We start from the raw sequence: 23,001 nt of genomic DNA, 5'->3' as shown, positions 1-23,001 counted from the left end.
CGGCGGTGCCTTCGGGTTCTAGATGCCAGTTCTCCCTGTCGGTGTTGAATCTGAGGTCTAGTTTGATGGGGGTGGGTGGGACAGTGGGTGCAGTGTCCTGGCTCAGGAAGGCTGTGCAGGAGCCAGGGTCGGGCCCAGCAGAAGAGGGCTGACAGCAGCCCCGTGTACCGAGCGTGCTTGGGGAGTGTGGCAGGGGGCTCTGGCCCTCCTGCGTTGCACCTCCCAGTACCCTCTGGGGAGCCAAGTGGGTGGCTGTGAATAGCCCCACTTGGCAGAGGAGGAGCCAGCCACAGCCTTCCTGCTAGCATGTGGAGGAGCCGGGCTCTGAACCCCGAGTCTGGCGCCGGGGCCCTGCAGGACGCGCTGCTTCTCACGGGCTTGCTGGGTGTGTGTGCTGCAGGCGGAGCCGCCGTGCCCTGGGCCTGCCCTGTGCATGTGATGCCGGGGCACTTACCTGGTTTGGTCCCTGCCCCGGGCAGGCCCTTGCAGCCTCACTGCCGGGTGGAGTCATCTCTTTACACATGGCCTTGGGAGGAACCGCAGCCGGCATCTTTCCTCGATCCCGGGTGTCCTGGAGGGTGAGGCCATGTCATCCTGCTCGGTCACCTGATGTCCCCCTCTGCCTGCAGGTGACGCGGCCAGGTGGGACCTCTGCATTGATCAGGCTGTGGTCTTCATCGAAGATGCTATTCAGGTTGGTGGCACCTGCTCCCTGTGGCCTGACCTGGGGGGTGGCCACCCTCCAACGGGCTCGCCCCTCCAGGGGAGACTGACTGGGGCCAAGGCCTCCGTTGCTGGACTGTAGCTTAAGAGAACCGAGGGCGGAGCCTCTGGGCATGGCTCTCCGTCAGTCCCCGGAGAACTTGTTTTCTGCATCCTGGACGCATTTGCTGCTTTGATGCACTGTGTTCTGAGGCCTGTTGGGGACCACCCCATTCTAGGTCCTGGGTGGGTGGGGGTGTCTTGGAGGATGGCACGGCTGCACGGGGCATGGGAGGGTCAGCCCTGCACAGAGAAGAGAGAGCCTCACAGGCAGACACAGGCATGGCCGTGCCCTCAGCAAGTGCTCCCTGAGCGTTTGCTCACACACACACCCGCCCTGGGTGTGTGGCCTGCGAGGTCTTGTGTGTTGGGCAAACCTCATGGTTTGTGATGGTGTGGGCCTGCTGGGTCAGGGCCGGCCATGTCCACACGCTGAAGCGTCCCCTGTGATCCACAGCCTGAGACTTGGGCCTGTCTCATGTGTGGTGTGGGGCTCGGGCCACGGCCCACCCTGCATGTACCCCTGTCATGCCTCATGTGACTTTTTGCTTCCAGTACCGCTCCATCAATCACCGAGTGGATGCCAGCTCGATGTGGCTTTACCGACGGTATTACTCGAACGTATGCCAACGGTGAGAACGCACCCATGTGGAACTCACGGTTCCTGCCGGCTTGCGTGGCGGGGGAGGCTGGCCCCTACCTGGGGATCACCTGGTCTCAGGGTCCAGGCAGGCTCCCTGTTACATAGATAGGGCGGTTACCATCGTCCTCTCTGGAAGGAGACGGCCTGTGATGGAAGGCTCCTTCGACAACAAGGGTTCCTTTCTGGAATGCTGGGGTTAGCCCTCGGCAATGGAGCTTTGAGCAGGTTCGTGATCTCCCCAGTCACGAGTGTCCATGCTCAGGCAGCGCCAGCTCCCGCGCTTCGGACCGGGGAAGCTCCTGATCAGCCTCTGGGCCCCGAGGGCTGCCGACTCCTGCGTTGTCATGTTTCTGTTCCCTTTCCAGGACTTTGAGCTTCACCATCTTCTTGATCCTGTTTTTGGCTTTTATCGAGACCCCATCCTCGCTCACCAGCACGGCGGACGTGCGCTATCGCGCTGCCCCCTGGGAGCCTCCCTGCGGCCTGACCGAGAGCGTCGAGGTGCTCTGCCTGCTGGTCTTTGCGGCCGACCTCTCTGTGAAGGTGAGGCGGGTGCCAGGCCCTCTACGTGCTGGCCCGGCCTCCCAGCGCCTGGCCGCTGCTGTCCTGGTTTATTGCTGATTCTCTGGAGCGAGCTGCCTTTTCCCCAGACTTTGTACTTTGACCCTGTGAGGAAGGCACACTTTCTTGGACAAGCAAGCGCCTGAGGCAGAGGCTGTGTCAGCTGCCCTCCATCTCCACCATGCAAACCCCGTGTGCTGTCAGCTTTCCTCCCTCTCCACCATGCAAACTGAGGCCAGTGTGCCGTCATGGGTGGTGCAGGCTGGCAGGGCCTCTGAGAACGGTCCAGGGTCTGTAGTGCTGCTGTGAGGAGAGGTCCCGAGTAAGTGAGGCCCAGGCGGTCCCTCCTCGAGGCTCACCGTGCCACCCCAAAGAGAAGAGGAGAGGAGGCGGGCGTGGGGCAGAAAGGGGTTTCTTGTGCACACAGCAGCTGCTGCACGTTTGACTCTGGATTCTGCCTGTGACGCACGTCCTCCTAGAAGCTGGAGGTGGGGCTTTGGTGCTCACCTAAGCTTCTGAGCCTTGTCAGAGCCTTGGTGACTTTCCAGGGAGGTGCAGGCTACATGTTCTATTTTTGTCAAACAGTGATTCCAATGCCGCAGTCTCAGGAGCCCCCACATCCCTGCCCATGGTGTTAGATCAGGCCCTGGCTGCAGCCTTCCTCAGCGCCAGCCCTGCCACTCCTTGGGCTTGGGCTCACGTGGCCTCCCGGTCGCGTGGGGCCTCTGCCCGGCGCTGCCCTGTAGTCCCCTGTGGGCAGGGCGGGCTGTGTGCTGACCAAGGGTTGTGGCTGGATGCCGGGGTGTGTGATTGCAGGCCCCGGGCAGTTTCTCATTTCTTCCTTTTTAGCTCCTCATGTGGTTAGCAGGTCTGGGGGTTTTTCAACTGGAACTGAAACTGGCAAGAGGTTGTTAATAGTGGTTTTTGAATGGTTGGTGTGTTTGAGATGTGTCAGAAGGTGAGAGAGGGTACATCAGCAAGCTGTGACCTCTGGGGGCTGTCTTTTATTTTATTTTATTTTTTGAGACAGAATCTCGCTCTGTTTTTTGAGACAGCACTCGCTCAGGCTGGAGTGCAGTGGCGTGATCTTGGCTCACTTCAACCTCCCCCCTCCTGGGTTCAGGCGATTCTCCTGCCTCAGCCTCCCCAGCCGTTGGGACTACAGGCGCGTGCCACCATGCCTGGCTTATTTTTTGTATTTTTAGTAGAGACGGGGTTTCACTGTGTTAGCCAGGATGGTCTCGATCTCCTGACCTCATGATCTGCCTGCCTCGGCCTCCCAAAGTGCTGGGATTACAGGCGTGAGCCACTGCGCCCGGCCGTCTTTTATTTATTGATTTTTGAGACAGAGTCTCGGTCTGTCGCCCAGGCTAGGGTGCTGTGGCATGATCTCAGCTCACTGCAACCTTTGCCTCCTGGATTCAAGTGATTCTCCTGCCTCAGCCTCCCAAGTAGCTGGGATTATAGGTGCCTGCCACCATGCCCGGCTGATTTTTCTATTTTTGGTGGAGGCAGGGTTTCACCATGTTGTCCAGGCTGGTCTCAAACTCCTGACCTTGAGTGATCTGCCTGCCTTGGCGTCCCAAAGTGCTGGGATTACAGGCGTGAGCCACCGCCCTCTGGGGACTTTCTCGATGGTGGGAAATGGCAGTTAGGTAAGGGAAGAACAGACCAGACCTCACTTCCCAAACTGCCTTGCTGTAGCGGCGGAGACCTGCCCACTGAGCCGGTACTCTTCGAGCCTTTTCCAGAATGCATTCCGTGCCTTCTCAGCCTGCACAAGGTGGTTGGTTGCATAGGCAGAACAGGCAGGAGCCTCCTGTTACTGATGAGGACCAGGTTAGAGAGCTTCGGTGCTGCTTGAGGCTGCACAGTGAGTCCCTAGCAGGCTTGGGTGGGAGCTCGGGCCTCCTGACCGCTGCTCAGCATCCCGTGGGGACCACACTGTTGTGGGGGCACACCCTGCTCTGGTCGTCCGGTCCCTGCCCTGCGCACCATCATTCTCTGGCTGCAGGGCCAGTGTGTGGGGCTGCTTGCTGCTCACCCGCCCGTCTCTCTTGCAGGGTTACCTGTTTGGGTGGGCCCATTTCCAGAAGAACCTTTGGTTGCTGGGCTACCTCGTGGTGCTGGTGGTGTCTCTGGTGGACTGGACCGTGTCCCTGAGTCTCGTGTGTCATGAGGTAGGTGGCGAGGTGGCCCTGAGACAGGCGGAGAGCTCTGGGGGTGGTGTGGGTGCAAGGCCCACAGGGATGTTGGGATGGAGCCCTGAGCCCGCCAGCCATCCTGCCCACCCGCCCAGCACTGCCCACCTCCCGTGGCACTTCTTCACTTGTTGGCTGGGGAGCCTTGTTCCCGTCTTGCAGATGAAGCCCCGGAGGGCTGGACAGGTGCAGGGTTCCTCGTGGCTCACCCTGTTGGTGAGGGCAGACCTGGGAGTGAGATCCAGGACTCTGGCCTCCCAGCTCTCCACTTTCTAGCTGAGGGCCTCGTCCGCCCAGCGCCCGATGAGAGCGCCACACCAGGGCCTCACCATGCCCCATAGTCACAAGCCCCAAGCTCTGTGAGGCCTGACAGTGAGAAAGCCCCTCACCCGGCCACGCTCAGCTCTTTCCACCACAGCATCTCAGTTTCCCCTCAGAGCACCCGGAAGCCCCGCCCGGGCTTTGGGAGAACAGAGCGGGAAGAGGTGGGTGCGGAGTCAGCAGGATCCACTGGGTCTTGTCGGGAAGCAGAGCCCCGCAGGTGCCCTGTGGAGGGAATGAACAGAGGGCCTTAAATAGGCGCCGAGAAACCAACAGTGAAAGCAGCCCAGTGGAACCAGAACCGCCGGAGCAGCCCCACCCTGGGCAGGGCACACGGGGGAGAGATGGGGGTTGTTAGCACCTGGAGGCCCAGGGGAGGGGCCCATAGAGCTGGGACCTTGCCCTCTGCCCTCTGGGAGGGGGAGCTACCCGGCGGGCGCTGGTGCCTCCCAGAAGCTCAATGAGGTTGGTCCCAGCAGTGCCGATGGGGAGGCTGGGAAGCTCTGGGTGCAGCCTAGTGAGTGCGTCTCCTGTCCGCCTGCCCCAGGGCCCTGCTGGCAGGACCTGGTGGGGAGTAGCCGCTGCAGAGAGCTGGAATGGGCGGCGTCGCGGCCACAGCCCGGCAGAGCGGAAGGGTGGCTGGAGGGCAGTCCTGCTGTGCTGCTGTGGGGCCTCCGCGGCCGCCTCCTTCCTGTCTCCCTGACCCGGCAGCGTCCCGAAGCCTCCTCCCTGCACAGGAAGAGCCTCTCCCGTGACTGCCCCAGCAAGGGGAGCGGGGACGGCCCTCCCACCGCCATTTCTGAGTTACGGTCGTGGCAGCTGTATTATGTTTTGTAACTTACAGGCTAAATTGTAAGCCACACCAAGAATCCTTATATGAAATTAGGATGGGGAAGGAGACAGGAAAAAGGGACACAGGTCTATGTTACAAGCAAGAAGAAAACAAATAAAGGCCTGTTGTTGTACCTGGCCGTGGGCCCTTCCTGGATCTCTTCTGCCACCTGCTCTGTGCTCCCTTCACCTCCGCCAGCTCCCCAGCTGGCCCTGGTTTTTCACCTGGCACAGGGACTGGACCTTCCTCCCTGAGGGGCCCGAGTGGTCCTGCCTTTAGAAGGCTGGAGTTCTTTGCTAACTTTTCCTATGGGACATAGGAGTAAGAGGTGCCCCAGAGGACCCCACCCAGCCCTCCCTGCTGTTCTCAGTGGTAGCGGCCAGCCTGCCCGCTCACCCCGCTGGCACAGCAGCCCTCTTCTCATGAACAAGCTATGGTCCAGACCACTGGCACCAGCGTGTATCCTGGTGGAAGCATCCCCACCTTGGGAGGGGATATTTCCAGACCGGGGACCCAGAATGGGCGAGGTGGGAGGTGGAAAGCTGGCCATCCCCCTGTGCCTCTTCACCACGTGCACTCCCATTGCCCTTGCCTGGGTCCCAGTGGCTCCTAGCTGGGGAGAGACAGCCCCGCCCAGTTGCCTCCAGTTCAGAGCCTGTGCTGTGCCCTGTGACCCTAAGCCGACAGTGTTGCTGAGTCTTCCTAAGGCTCTGGGACCCTTCCCACAGCCAGCTACTGTGGGGCCGTGCCAGGGCTGCCCCAGCTCTTCCACTGGAAGCGGTATTTGCAGGGCTGTGAGTGGGACATAGTGCCCCACTGAGTTCATTCCCCAAGTTCTGGGATGGTGCTGGCAGAGACGTTGGGGGCAGGGCAGGCAGATTCATAACCTGCACGCCTGTCTGTCCCGGGAGGACAGATGAGTGCCGGTTACGGGCAAGGGCCCCTTTGTTGCCGGGGGCTGTCTTGGGCGGGTACCGGGCTCTGCCTCTGGCTGAGCGGCTGTGCTATTGGCACCAGGCATAGCCTCCATGTCTGTCGTGGTGGCCGATTTGTGTGTGGTGGAGGGAGTTAGGAGCAGGGTGGCTGAGGGAAGAGGCCCAGTTGCATCCACAGGATGCCTCGTCCTGGCCAGAGAGGCTCCTCTCCGTGGTGCCCATGGTGGGCGTTCATGTGGGGCCTCGGCTCCTCACGCCACGTGCCGTGCAGAGCAGCTTGTTCAGAGCAGCTTGTTCAGAGCAGCCAGTCCACATGCTTCCTCCCAGACCTCGTTCCCAGTCTTCCACGCCCCTGTCCTCCACCTGGGAATGTCCCCTTTCCAGTCCACGCAGGGGACCGCCCACTGCAGAGCTTTGCCTTCCGCCGCGTCTGTGCGGCGCTTTCTTGTTGGAGGCTGAAATGCGTGTGTGCGTTTCTGGCTGACCGGCCATCACTCAGCACGTCTGCAAACCAGGCCTGAGGTTTTCCTCTGTGGCCAGCTGTCCAGTCATACAGAACTCCCACAGGCACTGGGCGGCTTGCAGGCAGGACCGGGTGCCCCCAGCCTTGTGGCCGGGGGAGCTGGATAACACCTGGGCTGCCAGTCACTGTTGGGTTTTGCTCATTCACTTTGTCTTTGCCAGGGCTGTTTGGACGTGGTTTGTCTTCAAAGCCTTGGGTCTGAGGGTCCCAGGGGCTTGACTGGCATTGTGGTTGGTTGTCCTTGAAGGCTGGTCACCTGGATGTACCTTCCCATCCTCATAGAGGCCTCAAGGCCCCAGCTGTCAAGGGAAGGCCCTCAGGGTTGGGCTCTTGAGTCTGGGGAAGCTGTGCCGTGGTCTGTGTCTGACTACAGGTGAGGGTGCAAGTTCCTGGGCAGGGGAGGGGAGCCAGCAGCACCTTCAGTGTCTGCTTGGCCTGTAGAGGGGCTGAGAGAAGCCTTTGTTATCAGGCCCTAAAACCGGAGTTTCCAACCAGTGGGCAACAAGTGGGTTCCGGGTGAGCTGGGCGCACAGGGCAGGAGCCAGAGCCCTGAGCCGTTCTCTGTTCACCGCTGTTCCCTTGGCCTTCTCAGTCTTGCGCCAGGCCTTGGGGTCCCTTTTGAGGGTGATGATTCACTTGGAGTGAGTGCTGGGGATCAGTCACTTGCAGACGTTCCGGAGGGCCTGCTGTGCTGCTGCTGGGTGGACCGTGGTGAACAGAACGGGCAGGTCTCTTGTCCTCTGAGACCCCCTTCCGGAGCGACAGAGAGACTGCCAGCGCACAGAAGTGCCAGACACAGAGAGTGATTCCCAAGGGTGGTGGGTGCCGTGCCGGAGAGGAGCCCGGCAGCCCTGGCAGAGGAGGTGTTCTGCAGGTTGGCAGGGGGCTGAGCCGGCCAGCTGGGCAGAGACTGGCGGCTGGAGGGCCGTGGCCTCTGCGGCCTGGGAAGGGGCTGGACTGACTGGCCGGGCCTGCTCTGTGGACCCTGGAGGCCATGGGCAGAGCCGTGGGCAGCTGTCGGAGTGTTTGGTTTTGTGCAAGGAGCTGACAGCCGTGCGTTTCTAAAACAAGGCACTGATGAGGAGGCGAGACTGCAGCTGAGAGCGTGGATTTGAGATTGACAGGCGCCAAAGTGTAAACGGGATACTCATGGGACTGAATCCAGGTGTGAGGCAGAGAGAGGAGGTGGGGGCAGGGTGCCCAGCACAGGCGGATCGGGCAGTGCGGGGGCCCACAGGGCAGCCGGGAGCACCGAGGTAGCTGTGTCTGGTGCCGAGGGCGCCAGGCAGGATGGGAAGGTTATCATGGGGACCCCCGGGTGGGTCCCAGTGGCCAGGAGGGGAGGATGGGCTGGGACAGGAGCAGGGGAGGTGGGTGAATAGAGGGGAGGGGAGGGAAACGTGGCATGATGGAAGCTGTGAGAAACTGGTGTGTGGTGGTTGGAGCAGGAGGTGGTGATTGAACCAATACTGAGAAGGCTGGGGTGGGTTGACAGGACTGTGGGTGGGCACTTCTGTCCTCGCAGGAGGAAGGCAGGGAAGATGGGAATACCTGTGAGAGTGTGTGTGTGTGGGTGTGAGTGAGTGTGAGTCTGTTTTGCATGGCCATAAAGCAAGACCTGAGGCTGGGTATTAATAGAGAAGGGGTTTATTTGGCTCACGGCTCTGTAGGCTGCATGGAAGCATGGTGCTGGTGTCTGCTTCTGGTGAGGCCTCAGGCAGCGTCCACTCCTGGCAGAAGGAGACGGGGAGCGGGTGTGTCACATGGCGAGAGAAGCCTGCAGACTCCTTTTAACAACCAGATCTCTCACGAACCCTCACGAGAAGTCATTACCGCAGGGAGGGTGCCAGGCTGTTCACGAGAGATCCACCCCATGACCTAGACCCCTCCCGCTAGATCGCGCCTCCAACACGGGAAGTCAGATTCAACATGAGATTTGGAGGGGACGCACGTTCACACCGCGTGAGGGTTGGGTGTGGGAGCAGTGAGGCTGGAGGGTGCTGTGTGAGTGTGGGGGTGTGGAGGTGGGGCTCCTGGGGGCAGGGTCTGTGTCTGGGAGGGAAAGGCTTGGAGCAGGGGTCACATTGACGCCGTGTGAGTGATGAGTGTGGGAGCAGTGAGGCTGGAGGGCGCTGTGGATGTGGGGAGCTGGTGGAAGTGGGGCTCCTGGGAGCAGGGTCTGTGTCTGGGAGGGGAAGACTTGGAGGCAGGGGCACGAGGGGAGGCGGGTTGAGGGTTGAGGGGTGAGGAGGCAGGGATGGTACCCTGAGAGGCTAGGTGTGCTGGGCAAGGCAGGAGGGTCCCAAGGCAGGCATGGGGCCGCCACCCTTCCAACTGTGTCCTGGGTGGGCAGAGGGGAGGATGACCTTGGACAGGGATGGGGACAGGTGTTAGGACTGGGGAGCCTGTGTGTGCAGCGCCCAGGAGTTGGGAGATGGGCAAGGGGGAGGCCTGCGACGGGGAAGGACTGCGGATCATGCGGCCCGGAGCAGGTCTCAAGGCCAGCTCTGGAGCCAGGCCCTCCACTCCGAGCTCAGTGACTGTGGAGTGGCACCCAGGGCACGGGGGTCTCTGAACTGTGTGCCCACCTGGGATGGTCGGCGGGGGTGGAACTAAGCACTGCACGTGGTGCTCAGCTGCCCGGATCTCTTCCAGCCTCTGCGCGTCCGCCGGCTCCTCCGCCCCTTCTTCCTGCTGCAGAACTCCTCTATGATGAAGAAGACCTTGAAGTGCATCCACTGGTCGCTGCCGGAAATGGCCAGGTGGGCTCTTCGTGCCCCGGGCTCGTAGGGCTGGGAAGTGGCTCTCTCTGCCCCAGGCCATGTGGTTGCGGGCGGGGCCCATCGGAGTCTCACCTTGGACTGCCTGCTCCGCATCCCTGGCTGGCTGGTGACAGTGTGGGGAGGACGCTGGGGGGGCGTTTGGGGTCTCAGTGGTTCCAACAGTTCCCCAGAGGCCTCCCAGCAGCCTTCGACCTAGGCCCGGGGCTGCAGACACTGTGGCCCCAGCTCAAAGGCTGTGAGTCCCCTGGGCACTCTCTCCGATGGGTCTCCTCTTGTCCCCTCTGTCCTCACTGGGGCTGCGCCTTGCCTCTCCCCTCTGCTGTCCCCTCCCACTCATGGTGTCTGCACGTTGCCAGCCTAGACTTCATAAAGCCAAGCTGCTCCTGACGGCGACGGCACCCCTGCTTGGAAGCCCTCGTGGCTCTTGTTGCCACTAGAAGCGTGGGGCGCTCTCCCTGTGCCCCAGCCCAGCCTCCATCCACCTCAGCTCACCCCGGTCCCGATCCCCTGTCACCCTCTGCTCTTGCCAGTGGCAACGGTGCTTGAGTCCCTAGTGGCTCAGGTGCTGACCCCTCACCATCCAGCTCAGGTGGGTGGAAGTGGCCCCCTCTGAGAGCCCTTGGGCCCTTGGATGCTGTCTCAGCTGGGCCCCCTGGGTTTCATTGGTCACTGTCAAAGAAGGGACCCTGCCAGGGCAGGACCAGGCCTTTCCTCTGGGCCCCATGAGCTGAGCATGAGGCAAGGCCCTCGGGGAGAGGGGGACCCAGCTGCTGCAGACTCCTGGGCGCTCCTGTCACCGAGCCCCGCAGGCAGGTCAGGTGTCCCTGGGTCCTGCCTGCCCACCTGCCTGGCCCAGGCCCCGAGTGCTACGCTCTCCCCCAGCGTCGGGCTGCTGCTGGCCATCCACCTGTGCCTGTTCACCACGTTCGGGATGCTGCTGTTCGCCGGCGGGAAGGTAGGGCACCCTACCTTCTCAGTGGTTCCAGCGGGGTCTGGGGATGGGGCTGCCCTGTGCTGTGACTAACAGAGGGGGCTGGGCCGGTGTCTGCTGCCCTGGCTTAACCCATGTGCAAACTCTGTCCAGGAGTTAGCAGTGGCCCATCAGGGGTCCAGGGGCCTGCCTTTGGGTGGCCACAGTGCTCCACCACCCCACTGCCCGGATACCTGTCTGTCCTGGGGTCTCCTGGGCTCAGGGCCACTTGTTCTCTGTCCTGGCTGCCCCTCTCCAACCCTCCCCTGCTCCCTCCCATCCTGACTCAGTTCCCCTACCCTCCTTCCCACTTCCCTCCCTCCCTGCCTATCCCCTGTCCTCCTCCCCTCCTACCTTCCTCCCTGTCTCTGTCTCCCCATCCCTCCCCAGCCCTCCCCGCCAGGCCCTTCACTGAGGGTGGTTCCTCTGGTTTCTCCTCCAGTCCCGTTCATCCTTCCTGACAACCAGGCTTGCCCTGCACCCTCTCTGACTGCAGCCCCCCAGGCTGCGCTGGCCTATTGGGAGGGCCCTCACCTCCCATGCCCTCTCCTGCCACTAGTCTCTCCCACCATATCCTCCTCTGTGGCTGCCCGGGGCGCGGCAGCTCGTTGCTGTGTGGAGGCGTCTGCCTGTCTCCCTACCCCACTGCAGTGTTACGAGTTTATTCTTCCGTCCTGGCCGAGGGCACCATCCTCCTTGGGGCTGGGGCCACGCTGCATCGCTGCGGCTTTGTCGTGGGAGTGGACAGTGCTCAGCCTGTGCTGCTGTTCGTTTGTGGCCGCGTTGGGGTTTGCTGTGTGTTGTCCAGAAGGGAAGGCTGAAGCCGGGGTTCTCACCCAGGGCGGAAGCAGTGAGTGAGCCCTGTGTGTGCGTGGTGTCTGTATGTCTGTGCGTGTGCGTGGTGTATGTATGTCTGTGTGCAAGTCTGTTGTCTGTGTGCGTGTCTGTTGTCTGTGTGCGTGTGTGGTGTCTGTGTGTGTGTGTGGTGTCTTATGTGGTGTGTGGTGTGGTGTCTTTGCATGCGTGGTGTCTGTATGTCTGTTTGCTGTGTAGTGTCTGCATGTGTGCATGGTGTCTGTGTGCGTGCGTGGTGTTTGTGTGTGTGCGTGGTGTCTGTACGTCTGTGTGCATGCGTGGTGTCTCTACGTCTGTGCATGCAGGGTGTCTGTACGCCTGTGTGCATGCGTGGTGTCTGTACGTCTGTGCATGCAGGGTGTCTGTATGCCTGTGCGCGTGCGCGGTGTCTGTACGCCTGTGCATGCAGGGTGTCTGTACGCCTGTGCGCGTGCGTGGTGTCTGTACGCCTGTGCGCGTGCGCGGTGTCTGTACGCCTGTGCGCGTGCGCTGTGTCTGTACGCCTGTGCGCATGCGTGGTGTCTCTACGCCTGTGCGCGTGCGTGGTGTCTGTACGTCTGTGTGCGTGTGTGGCGTATGTCTGTGTGCGTGCATGGTGTGGCTACGCCTGTGCGCATGCGTGGTGTCTGTGTGCCTGTGCGCGTGCGTGGTGTCTGTGTGCCTGTGCGTGTGCGTGGTGTCTGTATGTCTGTGCGCGTGCGTGGTGTCTGTGTGCCTGTGCGCGTGCGTGGTGTCTGTATGTCTGTGCGCGTGCGTGGTGTCTGTGTGTCTGTGTGTGTGTTCGTGCATGCATGTCTCTGTGTGTATGTGTTTGTGTGCCTGTCAGGAGGGAGAGAGGATAGGGACTCTGGTGTGGATGCCCCCTTGCCAATGGCTGTGATTCGGGGGCAGCTGGGCTGTGGAGATGGAACCGCTGACGGAATCTCAGGCCTTCCTCTGTGTGACTGTCCAGTGACTGCTGCAGTGGCGCTGTTTCCCAGAGCCCATACAAGGTGGATGTCATCATTGTGGGTGCTGGACGTGGCAACAGCCTCAGCCTTGAGGCTGGGGTGTGATCCTCCGCCTGGGAAAGCCGAGTGTCCCATCCTGAGGCACTGGGAAGGGCCGGCTCCTCCTCTAGGTGTGGGGTTCTGCCCCGTGGAGCGGCCCTTGGGGAGCAAGGTGTGCCTTGTGTGAGGGGTCAGAGCGCTTGTCGTGGTCTTGGCAGGAGTCTGGATCCCTGTCCGAGGCAGGACTTGAGAGGAATATGGGATGGTGGCCGGCCTGTCCCTGCCTTCCTTCCCCGGCCATCGTGCCCTGCCAGCCTGGCCTGGGGCAGTAGCTAGGCTGTGCTTCCGGATGGCCTTGCTGGCATCGCCGGCTCCTGCTGGCGGGGTGCAGCGGCTGCCTTGCTTTAGCTACCTTTGTGAGCACGGTCCAGAGCCAGCCTGCTTGTCCTCTGCTGGCTTTGCTCGTTGTGAAGCTCCAACCTGGACTGATTTCCAAGAACCAGGGTTGGTGCTGGGGTGTGTGGTCTCCCAGCAGCCGTGATGATGCTGTCCCATTTTACAGACGTTTCTCAGGTCGGGGCTGTGGGCTGACTCGGGTCCATCGTTGCTGGTCGTGGCAGGTTGGGCGGGAGCCCAGGGCTCCTCTGTGTCCCTCACAGAGCTGTGGCTTGGGCTGGGCTGTAGGTATGGGAGGTCACGCCTAGGGTCTGCCCGAGCAGAGGTCGAACTGCAGAGGAGGAGCGTGAGGCCTGCTGGGAGGCTCAGTGTGGGGTGGGAGAAGGGCCTGGGCAGGGGAGTTCTCTCGGCTCTGTGGACCTCAGCATCTGTTAGGTGGTGTGGGTGCCAGAACCTTCCTCAGCTGACTCGAAGCCTGGCCCTGAACCTTGCTCAGTGGGCGCTCGGTGGGTTGTTTTACGTTCGGGAATGTGGTGGTTTGACTGGGTGGGAGTGGGAGTGGGGAGGCCCAGGAGGCCTGAGCCCAGCACTCCAGTCCTACTGTCCCCGGTGACCGCTGGAGGCCAGCCTGCCCTCCAGGCTTCAAAGGCCTTGCTCTGCTCCTCCACTCTGGCTTGGGCTGAGGCCCAGGAGGGGCCCGCCTTGCTCTCCCCAGCAGGGGAGCCTGTCCCTACCCATAGCTCTGTGCCTGACAGTGCTCCCTGCCTTCTCACTTCCTCTCAGTGGCCTCTGTGCCCCCTCCCCTTAGCAGACTGTGGCATCTTCACCATCAATTAGTTCACGTGTCCTTGGGAGCCCCTGACTGGGCAGATGAGGGGACAGGGCCATTTTATACGTGAGACCTTGCAGGCCTCGGTGCTATTGATGTGGCTCTGAGGCCGGAAGGGCGGCCTGTGTGAGAGAGAGTGGCCGTCACAGGCGCCTCCGTGCCAGGGCCTGCTTGTGAGGTCTCCCCTTCGCCAGCAGCTGGGCTCGTGGCTTTGAAATGATCCCTAAGAGTTTGCTTTGTGTGCCAAGTCCCGCTGTGCCACAGGCCCATCCAGTTCACACAACCAGTCTGGTTTGCAGGAACCACCCATCTTCCAGCTGGGCATCTTCCAGCTGGGGGTCTGGAGGCTTGATCGGCAGAGGGTGCCCACGAGCCTGGCCCCAGTGAGAGCCCCGGGCCCAGAGTCTCGAGTGGAGTTGCTTTCCGAGCAGAAACCCTGCACGTGCCAGCTGTGTTTTGTGGCTGGGACCCCTCTCAGGAGGGAGAGAGGATAGGGACTCTCGTGTGGATGCCCCCTTGCCAATGGCTGTGATTCACCACAGCCACGAGCACGGTGCCTCTGGGTCCCCTGGGTGGCCATGGGCCCTGATACACAGCCTCTAGAGTAGGCTTCACGAAGGGTCCAACCTATCCCACCGTGGCAGCCTGGGCCCCTCCTGCCCCTCCCGCCCCTGCCCGCCCCTGCCCTGTAGCCTCACTGCCCGCACAGTATATGGCAGAATCGGCTGCGAGCAGGCGAGGTGGCCTGAGGGAGGTCACTAGGCTGGCCGAGGGCTTTCTGCTGTGGTTCTGAGCCGTCCTGCTTCCAGGCACCATGTCCGTGCGGGTGAGCGGTCTCCCTGGGTGCCCACTCTTGGCCCTGAGATCCTGAGTTTGGTGCTCTCTGGCCATGAGCTCAGCCTGCTGGGAGGCCACAGGGAGATGCAGGCTGGGCAGTGGGTGGATGGTTCCAGCCGGTTGGGTCCGGGGCCTGGGGCTCAGCCTGTGGGGTGGGGACCCGGTGGCGCCCTGGAGCTGCCGCTTCTGCTCTCAGCAGGATGATGGGCAGGACAGGGAGAGGCGGACCTACTTCCAGAACCTGCCTGAGTCTCTGACTTCCCTCCTGGTGTTGCTGACCACGGCCAACAACCCCGATGGTGCGTGCAGGGCCAGGGAGGGACTCTGGGGGTCGGTGAGCCCAGCATGGGGGGCCGGTTTGGGTCGCTGAGCCTTAGCACCCAGCGGGAGTGTCCGAGCCCTTTTTATCGACAAGTGGAGAAGAAAGGGTGACATTTTCCTTCCTCCCCTTCTTTTCCTTTCTCTTCTTCCTTGTCTTGGTTTTCTTCTCCCTCTCCCTTCTCCCTTCTCTTTCCTTCTTTCCTTTGCTGTCTCATGCCTTTGCTTTCTTACTCCCTCCTCCCTTTTCTCTTCGTCTCCTCTTCCTCCTCGTCGTCTCACTCCTCTGAGAAGCTGAAAGTGGCTGGTGTTCTTCATAGGGTGATGATGGCAGTGGTCAGAGGGTCCCCTGGTGCCCTCCTACTGGAGGTCAGTGGTCAGAGGGGTCTCCCAGTGCCGTCCTACTGGAGCTCCACACACCCACACTCCTGTTGCTGCTGAGGTTCAGCTGTGGGAGCCACTGGGCAGCAGCACGTGAGGGCCAAGGGTCTTACCAGCCATGATGCTCACCCTGTGTGATGCTGGTGGGGCCTCCGCTGCTCGGGTGCAGGTGTGGCCAGGATGAAGGCCACGGTCCTGGGCTTGGCTGTGGCCCAGCCACCCTGGCTGGTACCTTTCATCTTGCGGACGCTGAGTGCTGTCTCTTGTGTCCTCTGAGTCCTAGCAAGTGACCGCAGGGGGAGCAGGACTGTCTGTGGGGAGGGCTGCAGGGAGGCTGTGAGCTCTGCACACAGAGGGACATCCTTGATGGGTAGGGAGTTCCCTGTCCTGGAGGGTGTTCGAGCAGAGGCGAGAGATCGAATTCGGACAGGAAGGCCTCTCAGTCCTCCCAGGAGACCTCTTTTCTTTTCTTTTCTCTCTTCTTTCCCTTTCCTTTTCCTTTTCCTTTCCTTTCAGACGGAGCCACGCTATGTCACCCAGACTGGAGTGCAGTGGCGCGATCTCGGCTCACTGCAACCTCCACCTCCTGGGTTCAAGCGATTCTCCTGCCTCAGCCTCTTGAGTAGCAGGGATTACAGGCATGAGCCACCACGCCTGGCTAATTTTTGCATTTTTAGTAGAGATGGAGTTTCACTATGTTGGCTGGGCTAGTCTTGAATTCCTGACCTCAAGTGATCCACCCACTTCAGCTTCCCAAAGTGCTGGGATTACAGGTGTGAGCCAACACTCGGCAGTGGAGACCTCCTTTCCACAGCGGAGACCTCCTTTCCACAGTGGAGACCTCCTTTCCACAGTGGAGACCTCCTTTCCTCCTTTCCACAGCGGAGACCTCCTTTCCACAGTGGAGACCTCCTTTCTATTGCAGAAGCAAATAGTGTAGGGTCAGGATGGGAATGGGATCAGGAACTGAGGTTGTCAGTCTGCGTTATTTCTTTTTTCTTTCAGTGATGATTCCTGCATATTCCAAGAACCGGGCCTACGCCATCTTCTTCATAGTCTTCACCGTGATAGGTGAGTGCAGGTAACGTGGCCAGCATTCTGTGACAGGATCCCGAGAGCTCAGGGACTGGCATACTCCGCTCCCTCCATGACCTGAAACTTCACATCCGTGTGTTTCACTCCAGAGATCACCCCAGGGATCCCCCGCCAACAGCTTCACCCCAGGGATTCCCCACCCCACGGCTTCACCTTGGGGAGCCCCCACCCCACGGCTTCACCCCAGGGATCCCCCACCAACAGCTTCACCCCAGGGATTCCCCACCCCACGGCTTCACCCCAGGGAACCCCTACCCCACACTTTCTGTTCTGTCATCACCGTCGACCTCATCGTCCTCCCACCTGTGACTGCGCTGGCCAGGCCACATTTCCATTTGATAGGGGCGCCCCCGGCACTGTGCTGTCCTGTGCTGGCCGCCCTGGCGTTGGTTTTGCTGCTGTGCTGGTGGCCCCCTGACTGTGGCTGTCTCCTCTTGAAGGAAGCCTGTTTCTGATGAACCTGCTGACGGCCATCATCTACAGCCAGTTCCGGGGCTACCTGATGGTGAGCGAGCTCCCCCATCCTGGCTCTGCCTGGAGCTGCCGGGAGGCCAAGCAGGGTGTGGCTTGAGCTGAGCAGCTGGGTGATCCTTGCTGGCCAGGCTCCTGGTGGGATGGGAGGGCAGGGTTGCCACCTCCTGTGGATCTGCTGGGGATACACATATGTTGTTGCTCTGGCCACTGCCAGAGATGGCAGCTCCCAGGACAGCGGACCCTAAACCCTCTTGAGGGGGAGCCGGGGGGGCCCCCCAACACACAGAGAAGAAACATGGCCCAGTGTATTGCACAGCACGCCCGTCAGACACCTTCCTGTGTGGCCTGTTCCGGGAGTCCGTGACCATCCTCTCATTCCCGGGGGGTGAGGGGCTGCCCCCAGGCATGGGGGACTGGGCCCCCTCCAAGGCTGCCCAGATTCCCCCTCTGCCTGTTCCCCAGGGGAGGGACGGGTTGGGGGTTCTGAGCCGGGGGGGGCTGATCCTGCCGTTCAGAGCCTTCCTCTTTGCAGAAATCTCTCCAGACCTCGCTGTTTCGGAGGCGGCTGGGGACCCGGGCTGCCTTTGAAGTCCTGTCCTCCACGGCGGGGGAGGGAGGAGCCTTTCCTCAGGCGTGAGTGCTGAGCATGGGCCCTCTTCTCCCTGAGGGTGGGCGCTGTGGCTGCTGGGCAGGGGGCGGGTGTTCATTAGGGGCTTCTCGTGCTCGGCCTGTCCCTCGCCGAGGCTGGCTGGCACCCACCTCACAGAAACCACCATGTCCCTGGCGCTCTGTGGTTCCCGGCATCCTTGCCCTGAGTCCATGCCTTTATCTTTGTGCCCCCCAGTGACCCTGGGCTGGTGAAGGGCCGAGTGGCCTGGCTTCTCCTTGTCCCCCTTCTGTGCTGACTTAGGCAGCAGAGCCAGAGGTGCGTGGGCCAGGTGTCCACACCACCGTCCTGCTTGGAAATGAGGGCAGAGAGCTTGAGGGACACTGCGGTGGCAAGTTCTGGTCCTGACTGCTCATAGTGGTGAAGGCAGTTTGCCCCTCTTCGGGGGGACGGCAGTGGCAGGACACTCCTTACAGGGGCTCTTGTTGTGGCTCAGGCTGCAAAGTGGCTTCACGGCAAAGCTCAAGCCAGACGCCAGGACTAGAGGACTCAGGCCCGGGTTCTGAGCGGGGCTGAGCTGGCTGTGCTGACTGGGCTGTGGGTTTTCCCTGCAGAGTTGGGGTGAAGCCCCAGAACTTGCTGCAGGTGCTTCAGAAGGTGCAGCTGGACAGCTCCCACAAACAGGCCATGATGGAGGTACCCGCCCCTGCTCCCAGCCTCCTCTGGGCTCCTCCCGGGAGGTCACTTGGGCCAGCAGCCCCTTTTCAGGACTGCGTGTGTGGCTTGAGGTCACCTGCAGCGTTCACAGCCCGTCGGGGTGGGGTTGGGGCTGGGGGCACTCACCTCCGAGGGCGTTCACCTTCCCGGGTGCCCCTGCTGACCTGCGCTCCTTCCTCTGCAGAAGGTGCGCTCCTATGGCAGTGTTCCGCTCTCGGCTGACGAGTTTCAGAAACTCTTCAACGAGCTTGACAGAAGTGTGGTTAAAGAGGTAAGTGGGGCCATGGCCGCCCAGGGCGGATAGTGGGGGCCGTCCAGTTTCCACCGCCCTTGATCACCTGGGGAGCTCCTCTAACGATGGGCGCCGGGATTCGCCTGCCAGGGGTCCTGGCTCCTAGGATGGGAACTGGGAATGGAGATCTCTTTGGCTCTTGGAGATTGGGGAGATTTTTATGAAATTCCCCAGACCCCAGGAACTAGCCTGAGCCCAGCCCGACACAAATAAATATTCCAAATGGTTTTCTCCATTTCCATGACAGACTCTCCTTTTCCTGTCTGTCCTTTCTTAGGAGGTCCACGTGCTGGTCCTCTCCAAGGCCTTTGTCTTTCGCCCTTGACACGGGTTTACAGAGTTCCCAGGTGGGCCTCAGCAGCCGTCTAAGCTCTGTGTCCGGAAGACCTGGGCCAGGGGGGCGGAGACATTGGGAAACAGCCCAGGCGCTCACAGGCAGTGCGGGGGCAGCACGGGGGCTGCCGTTCCAGCTGCTCAGCCTCAGAGGACTGAGCCGGATCCTGGAACGGGGATGGGGCACAGAGGCGGAGTCGCAGACGCCTGCCAGTTCTGGGTCACTTTTCTCGTTTGCTCAGGCTCCTGGGACGGCACCACAGACCGGGGCAGGGGTGGGGCTGAAGCAGCAGGCATTTGTCATCTCACGGTCCTGGCCGTCAGTCCGAGGCCAAGGTGTCACAGGGCTGGTTCCTCCTGAGGCCCCTCTCAGTGGCTTGTAGGTGCCACCCTCTCCCCGTGTCCTCACCTGAGGCCTCTCTCCGTGGCCTGTAGACATCACCTTCTCCCCGTGTCCTCACCTGAGGCCTCTCTCCGTGGCCTGTAGACATCACCTTCTCCCCGTGTCCTCACCTGAGGCCTGTCTCCGTGGCCTGTAGACGTCACCTTCTCCCTGTGTCCTCACCTGAGGCCTGTCTCCGTGGCCTGTAGACGTCACCTTCTCCCTGTGTCCTCACCTGAGGCCTCTCTCCGTGGCCTGTAGACATCACCTTCTCCCCGTGTCCTCACCTGAGGCCTGTCTCCGTGGCCTGTAGACGTCACCTTCTCCCCGTGTCCTCACCTGAGGCCTCTCTCCGTGGCCAGTAGACATCACCTTCTCCCTGTGTCCTCACCTGAGGCCTGTCTCCGTGGCCTGTAGACGTCACCTTCTCCCCGTGTCCTCACCTGAGGCCTCTCTCCGTGGCCTGTAGACGTCACCTTCTCCCTGTGTCCTCATGTGGTCATCCCTCTGTGTGTCATCTCCTCTTCTTAAAAGGACCCTATTCAGATTGGATGAGGGCCCATTCTAATGGCCTTGTTTTAACAAATTACCTTTTAAAAGTCACATTCTGAGCTACTGGGGTTAGAGGTTAAAGATACGAATTCTGAGGGAGACAAAATTCAGCCCCCAGCAGCTGTCACCTGCCTCAGGATTCTGTCGGCCTCTGTGGCTGCAGGCCCCTGTCAGAGGTGGTTCTCTAAAAAACATGTTTTCCTAAGGTCCTTCCAGACCTCTGGAGTCAGACCCTGCCCCAACCTGAGCTTGAGTGGCACGTGCTCGTCCCCATTGTCACTTTGGGCATCCCCTTTAGGGCTGCATTCCTCAGTGTGGCCCCCCCAACTCCTTGGGGCATGGGCGATGAGTGTGGTGAGGATCAACAGGCGGCACTTTAAGTATTCACGCCATCAAACCTCTGTTTGGGACAAGGCTGGGCAATGTGGTATCAACTTAAGGTTGTCTTGAAGATATGAAATAAATTTTGAGTGCAGGTGCAGATTTCCCAGAAACTGTGGAGATGGTCCTCAGATGACAGAAAATTAAGAAGCAGTGTTCTAGATAATGGCGCTTGTCCTAGGGCCAGAGATGTTTGGGGCTCAGGAAGCAGCTCTTACCGACTGTCATAGGCTAGTTTGCTGTGATCTGGCCCCTTGCGGGGGCAGGCAGACACAGGCCGGGAAAAGCCAGTCATCCTAAAGGTTCTGGAAAGGTGGTTGTCGTTTCTCAGGCTTTGCTCCTGGTGTGCTCTGGGCCATCTGGGCTCTCCCTGAACCGTTGTTGCTATTCCCTAGGGTGCGGCTGAGTCCTGGTTGTCCAGAGCTGACTTTCCCACCCTTTTCCAGTGTCAGGATTTGATGAGACCTGGAGAGGAGTTCCTCCTCCCGTGATGCTGTGGAGGAAGAGTGGACGGATTGCTTTGGCCGTGACCCAGTAGAGCGGGCTCGTGTGCGCGCAGGAGTGGGGAAGGCCCACCAGGCTGGCCTGGCCAGATTCCCAGCCTGGCCGTCTCCTTTGAGGTCCCAGCGATGCTCTTCCCGGGGCACCGAGCACTGGGCTTTGAGATGGGAGCTTAGGTTCCACAGGTTTTGGGAGCTGCGATATCCTTAATTTGGTTTGCTGACACCTTCTTTCCTCAATAATGCTGACTGTAGAGGGGAGGCCATTGCCCCTCGGTATCTGCAGGGATTGCCTCTAGGACTCCATGTGGATACAAAATCCATGGATGTTTAAGTCTCTTATGTAAGATGATGTAGTGTTTGCAGGTAACCTACACACATCCTTCTGTATACTTTAAACCATTTCTAGACTACTTAGAATATACCTAGCACCTAGGGATGCGGTGGGAGCTTGGGGAATACGGGTAAGCAAACCTGTACGCTCCGCATGGACGCCGTTTCCCCTGAGTGTGTTTTGATCTGCAGTGAGTTCAGTCTGCAGATGCAGTGCCCGCTGATGCGAAGGGCTGGCTGAGCTTCCATTTTGGGAGGTGGATGCTTCTGGGATTGCTGAGATTTGGGGCAGCCTGTGGGTTTGGAAGCACAGAGGTGCTTTCTTGGCAGGCTGACGTCATGGGAGCGCCAGCCTTTTCGAGAGCCCTCCTGTGTGGGGTCACCGCCTGGGCGTCAGTCTGGCCGTGGCCAGGCAGTAGTTTGGTGCTTGCTGGCGAGCTCCAGAGAAGGTGCCCTGCCTGCTGCTGAAAGAAGTCTCCTCTTCATATAAGAAGCTTTTGGGGTTAAAAATGTAGTCGTCATTCATTATAGACAACAGAGGAAAGTGGGAAAATCCACCTCACTGGCTTTCTACCCAGAGACAACCACTTTAGTCATATCAGTTACTTCTCAGTTACACAGCTAACGTGTGAACACCTGCTGCCTGTAACAATTTAAACATACAGATAATGCTAAAATCTCTCTTGGCCACGGTCAGTCTGGGTTAAACAGAAAGTGTCGTATATGGAAGTGGCAACTACGATAAAAGAGTAACTGTAAGATGTAAGGAAACCGTGTGGTGTCCTCGGGCCGAGGGGAGTGCGTGAGAAAGGATGAACCTGGATGGGGACCCTCCAAAGCCGGGGTTCAGACCTCTTGAGAGAAGGTGTGGGTTCATCCACAGGAATGCAGAGACGTTCACTGGTCTCCCTGGGCTCCGGTTGGTCTGTGGTCACCGGGTAAGCAGGAGGCGACCCTCCCGGGTGCAGCAGGCTCAGGCTGTGAGCAGGCGGTGGCATTGTCCTGCCGAGGGAATTGTGTGCCAGTGTGGGCAGGTGGCGTTTGGGCACTGGTTTCCACCCTGAGGACTGGGGGAAGCTGAGAAATTTTCAGGAGGTCAGGCTGCGGCTGTAGGTCGCCCGGGGACTGTGTGTCTGGGACAGAGAGCGTCCACATGTGCTTCACACCACACCCCGATCCACCCTGCAGCATCCGGAAACCACAGGGGAGGCCTGCCCTCCTGCCGTGTCCCTCCACTTGCCCTCCCGCCCTCCTGCCCTCCTGCGGTGTCCCTCCACTTGCCCTCCTGCCCTCCTGTGGTGTCCCCCCACTTGCCCTCCTGCGGTGTCCCTCACTTGCCCTCCTGCCATGTCCCTCCAGCCCCTCCGCTGAGAAAGCCTCACCTCCCTCTCACTGTGGACGAGACGCTGAAAGGGACCCTGCCGTTGTGGCAGAGTGCGTGTCGAGGAGGATATCGGGAGCCGAGAGGAAGTTCGCTGATCACTGGCACCGCCAGTTTGGATCTCACTCGAGAGTAGCCACTCTATTCAACTGGCTATTTTGGTGTTTTCCTTCCAGACTTTTCCCCGTGTAATTTCAGGCATTTGTAGGCACCTGAGGAAACAGTTGCTTTGTTCTTCTTTGACGTATACGTGAAGCATCGCGATTTTCACTCCGCAGCCTGCCTGTTCATGCAGCCGTGTCTTCTCGCCCTCTCCATTTTCATATGGATTTTTTGGGGGGATGAGCTGTAGCGACGTGTCACATGCGGCTGTGGAGTACTTGACACGTGGCTGTTGCCACTGAATAACTGAGTGTTGAATTTCTTTGCATCGAAATTATCATGAAATAGCCGCCGGTGGTCAGTGGCCCCGTGTGGGACGGCAGGTGCAGGTCCCCTTGCTGAGAAACATTTAGGCCGTTCCCGTTGTCGACCTCGTGCACACATGGACGTGTCTCAAGGAGGCTGCTGAGCGTGGGAAGTGCTGGGTCTCGCGAGGATCCTGACAGTGGCAGTGGCTGCCCGCCTGCCCCTCACTGCCTTCTGCCGCTGCCGGCCCACCATACAGGAGTCGGTTCTGTGCTAAGTTTCTGTAGCTCTGAGCATATCACTTACGTGTGTTTTTTCACACAGCTTTTTTGTTTTTAAATATCAGGGTGACACTTTGCATACATTTAAGGTGACTCTAATATCACAGCATGATTTCCTTACAGCCTCAG

General features: G+C 60.3%; 2 protein-coding genes and 1 long non-coding RNA gene across 23 annotated transcripts in view; 1 reads left to right on the top strand and 2 right to left on the bottom strand.

The window, feature by feature from the left end:
• The window catches only part of MRPL21 (mitochondrial ribosomal protein L21), a 1,021,966-nt gene that overhangs the window by 142,470 nt on the left and 856,495 nt on the right, over window positions 1–23,001 (bottom strand). The gene's annotated exons all lie outside the window — the stretch shown is intronic.
• Window positions 1–23,001, top strand: part of TPCN2 (two pore segment channel 2) — a 38,414-nt gene that overhangs the window by 4,502 nt on the left and 10,911 nt on the right. For 12 of the 13 annotated variants that reach the window (XR_007719350.1, XM_050758171.1, XM_050758170.1 and 9 more), the window contains exons 2-13: window positions 630–694; window positions 1,318–1,394; window positions 1,771–1,948; window positions 4,030–4,146; window positions 9,434–9,540; window positions 10,444–10,516; window positions 14,634–14,736; window positions 16,142–16,207; window positions 16,672–16,736; window positions 17,238–17,338; window positions 17,927–18,008; window positions 18,214–18,300. Coding sequence is in view for 12 of the 13 variants with exons in the window: in XM_050758171.1 (XP_050614128.1) it covers window positions 630–694; window positions 1,318–1,394; window positions 1,771–1,948; window positions 4,030–4,146; window positions 9,434–9,540; window positions 10,444–10,516; window positions 14,634–14,736; window positions 16,142–16,207; window positions 16,672–16,736; window positions 17,238–17,338; window positions 17,927–18,008; window positions 18,214–18,300 (1,121 nt within the window). In the remaining variant the exon portion in view is untranslated. The remainder of the gene's footprint in view (window positions 1–629; window positions 695–1,317; window positions 1,395–1,770; window positions 1,949–4,029; window positions 4,147–9,433; window positions 9,541–10,443; window positions 10,517–14,633; window positions 14,737–16,141; window positions 16,208–16,671; window positions 16,737–17,237; window positions 17,339–17,926; window positions 18,009–18,213; window positions 18,301–23,001) is intronic. The other variant, XM_050758167.1, reaches the window with a different exon arrangement.
• Window positions 19,075–19,589, bottom strand: LOC126935983 (uncharacterized). The gene is made up of 3 exons (XR_007719362.1): window positions 19,513–19,589; window positions 19,253–19,304; window positions 19,075–19,148 (listed from the first exon to the last, which is right to left on the bottom strand). It is a non-coding gene; the product is annotated as an uncharacterized LOC126935983 (long non-coding RNA).

This window comes from Macaca thibetana, chromosome 14 (genome assembly GCF_024542745.1).
Source record: "Macaca thibetana thibetana isolate TM-01 chromosome 14, ASM2454274v1, whole genome shotgun sequence".
In the NCBI taxonomy this organism is placed as follows: Eukaryota; Metazoa; Chordata; class Mammalia; order Primates; family Cercopithecidae; genus Macaca; species Macaca thibetana.
Note: the sequence above shows the minus strand (reverse complement) of the source record. Positions and strands in the feature narration are given on the sequence as shown.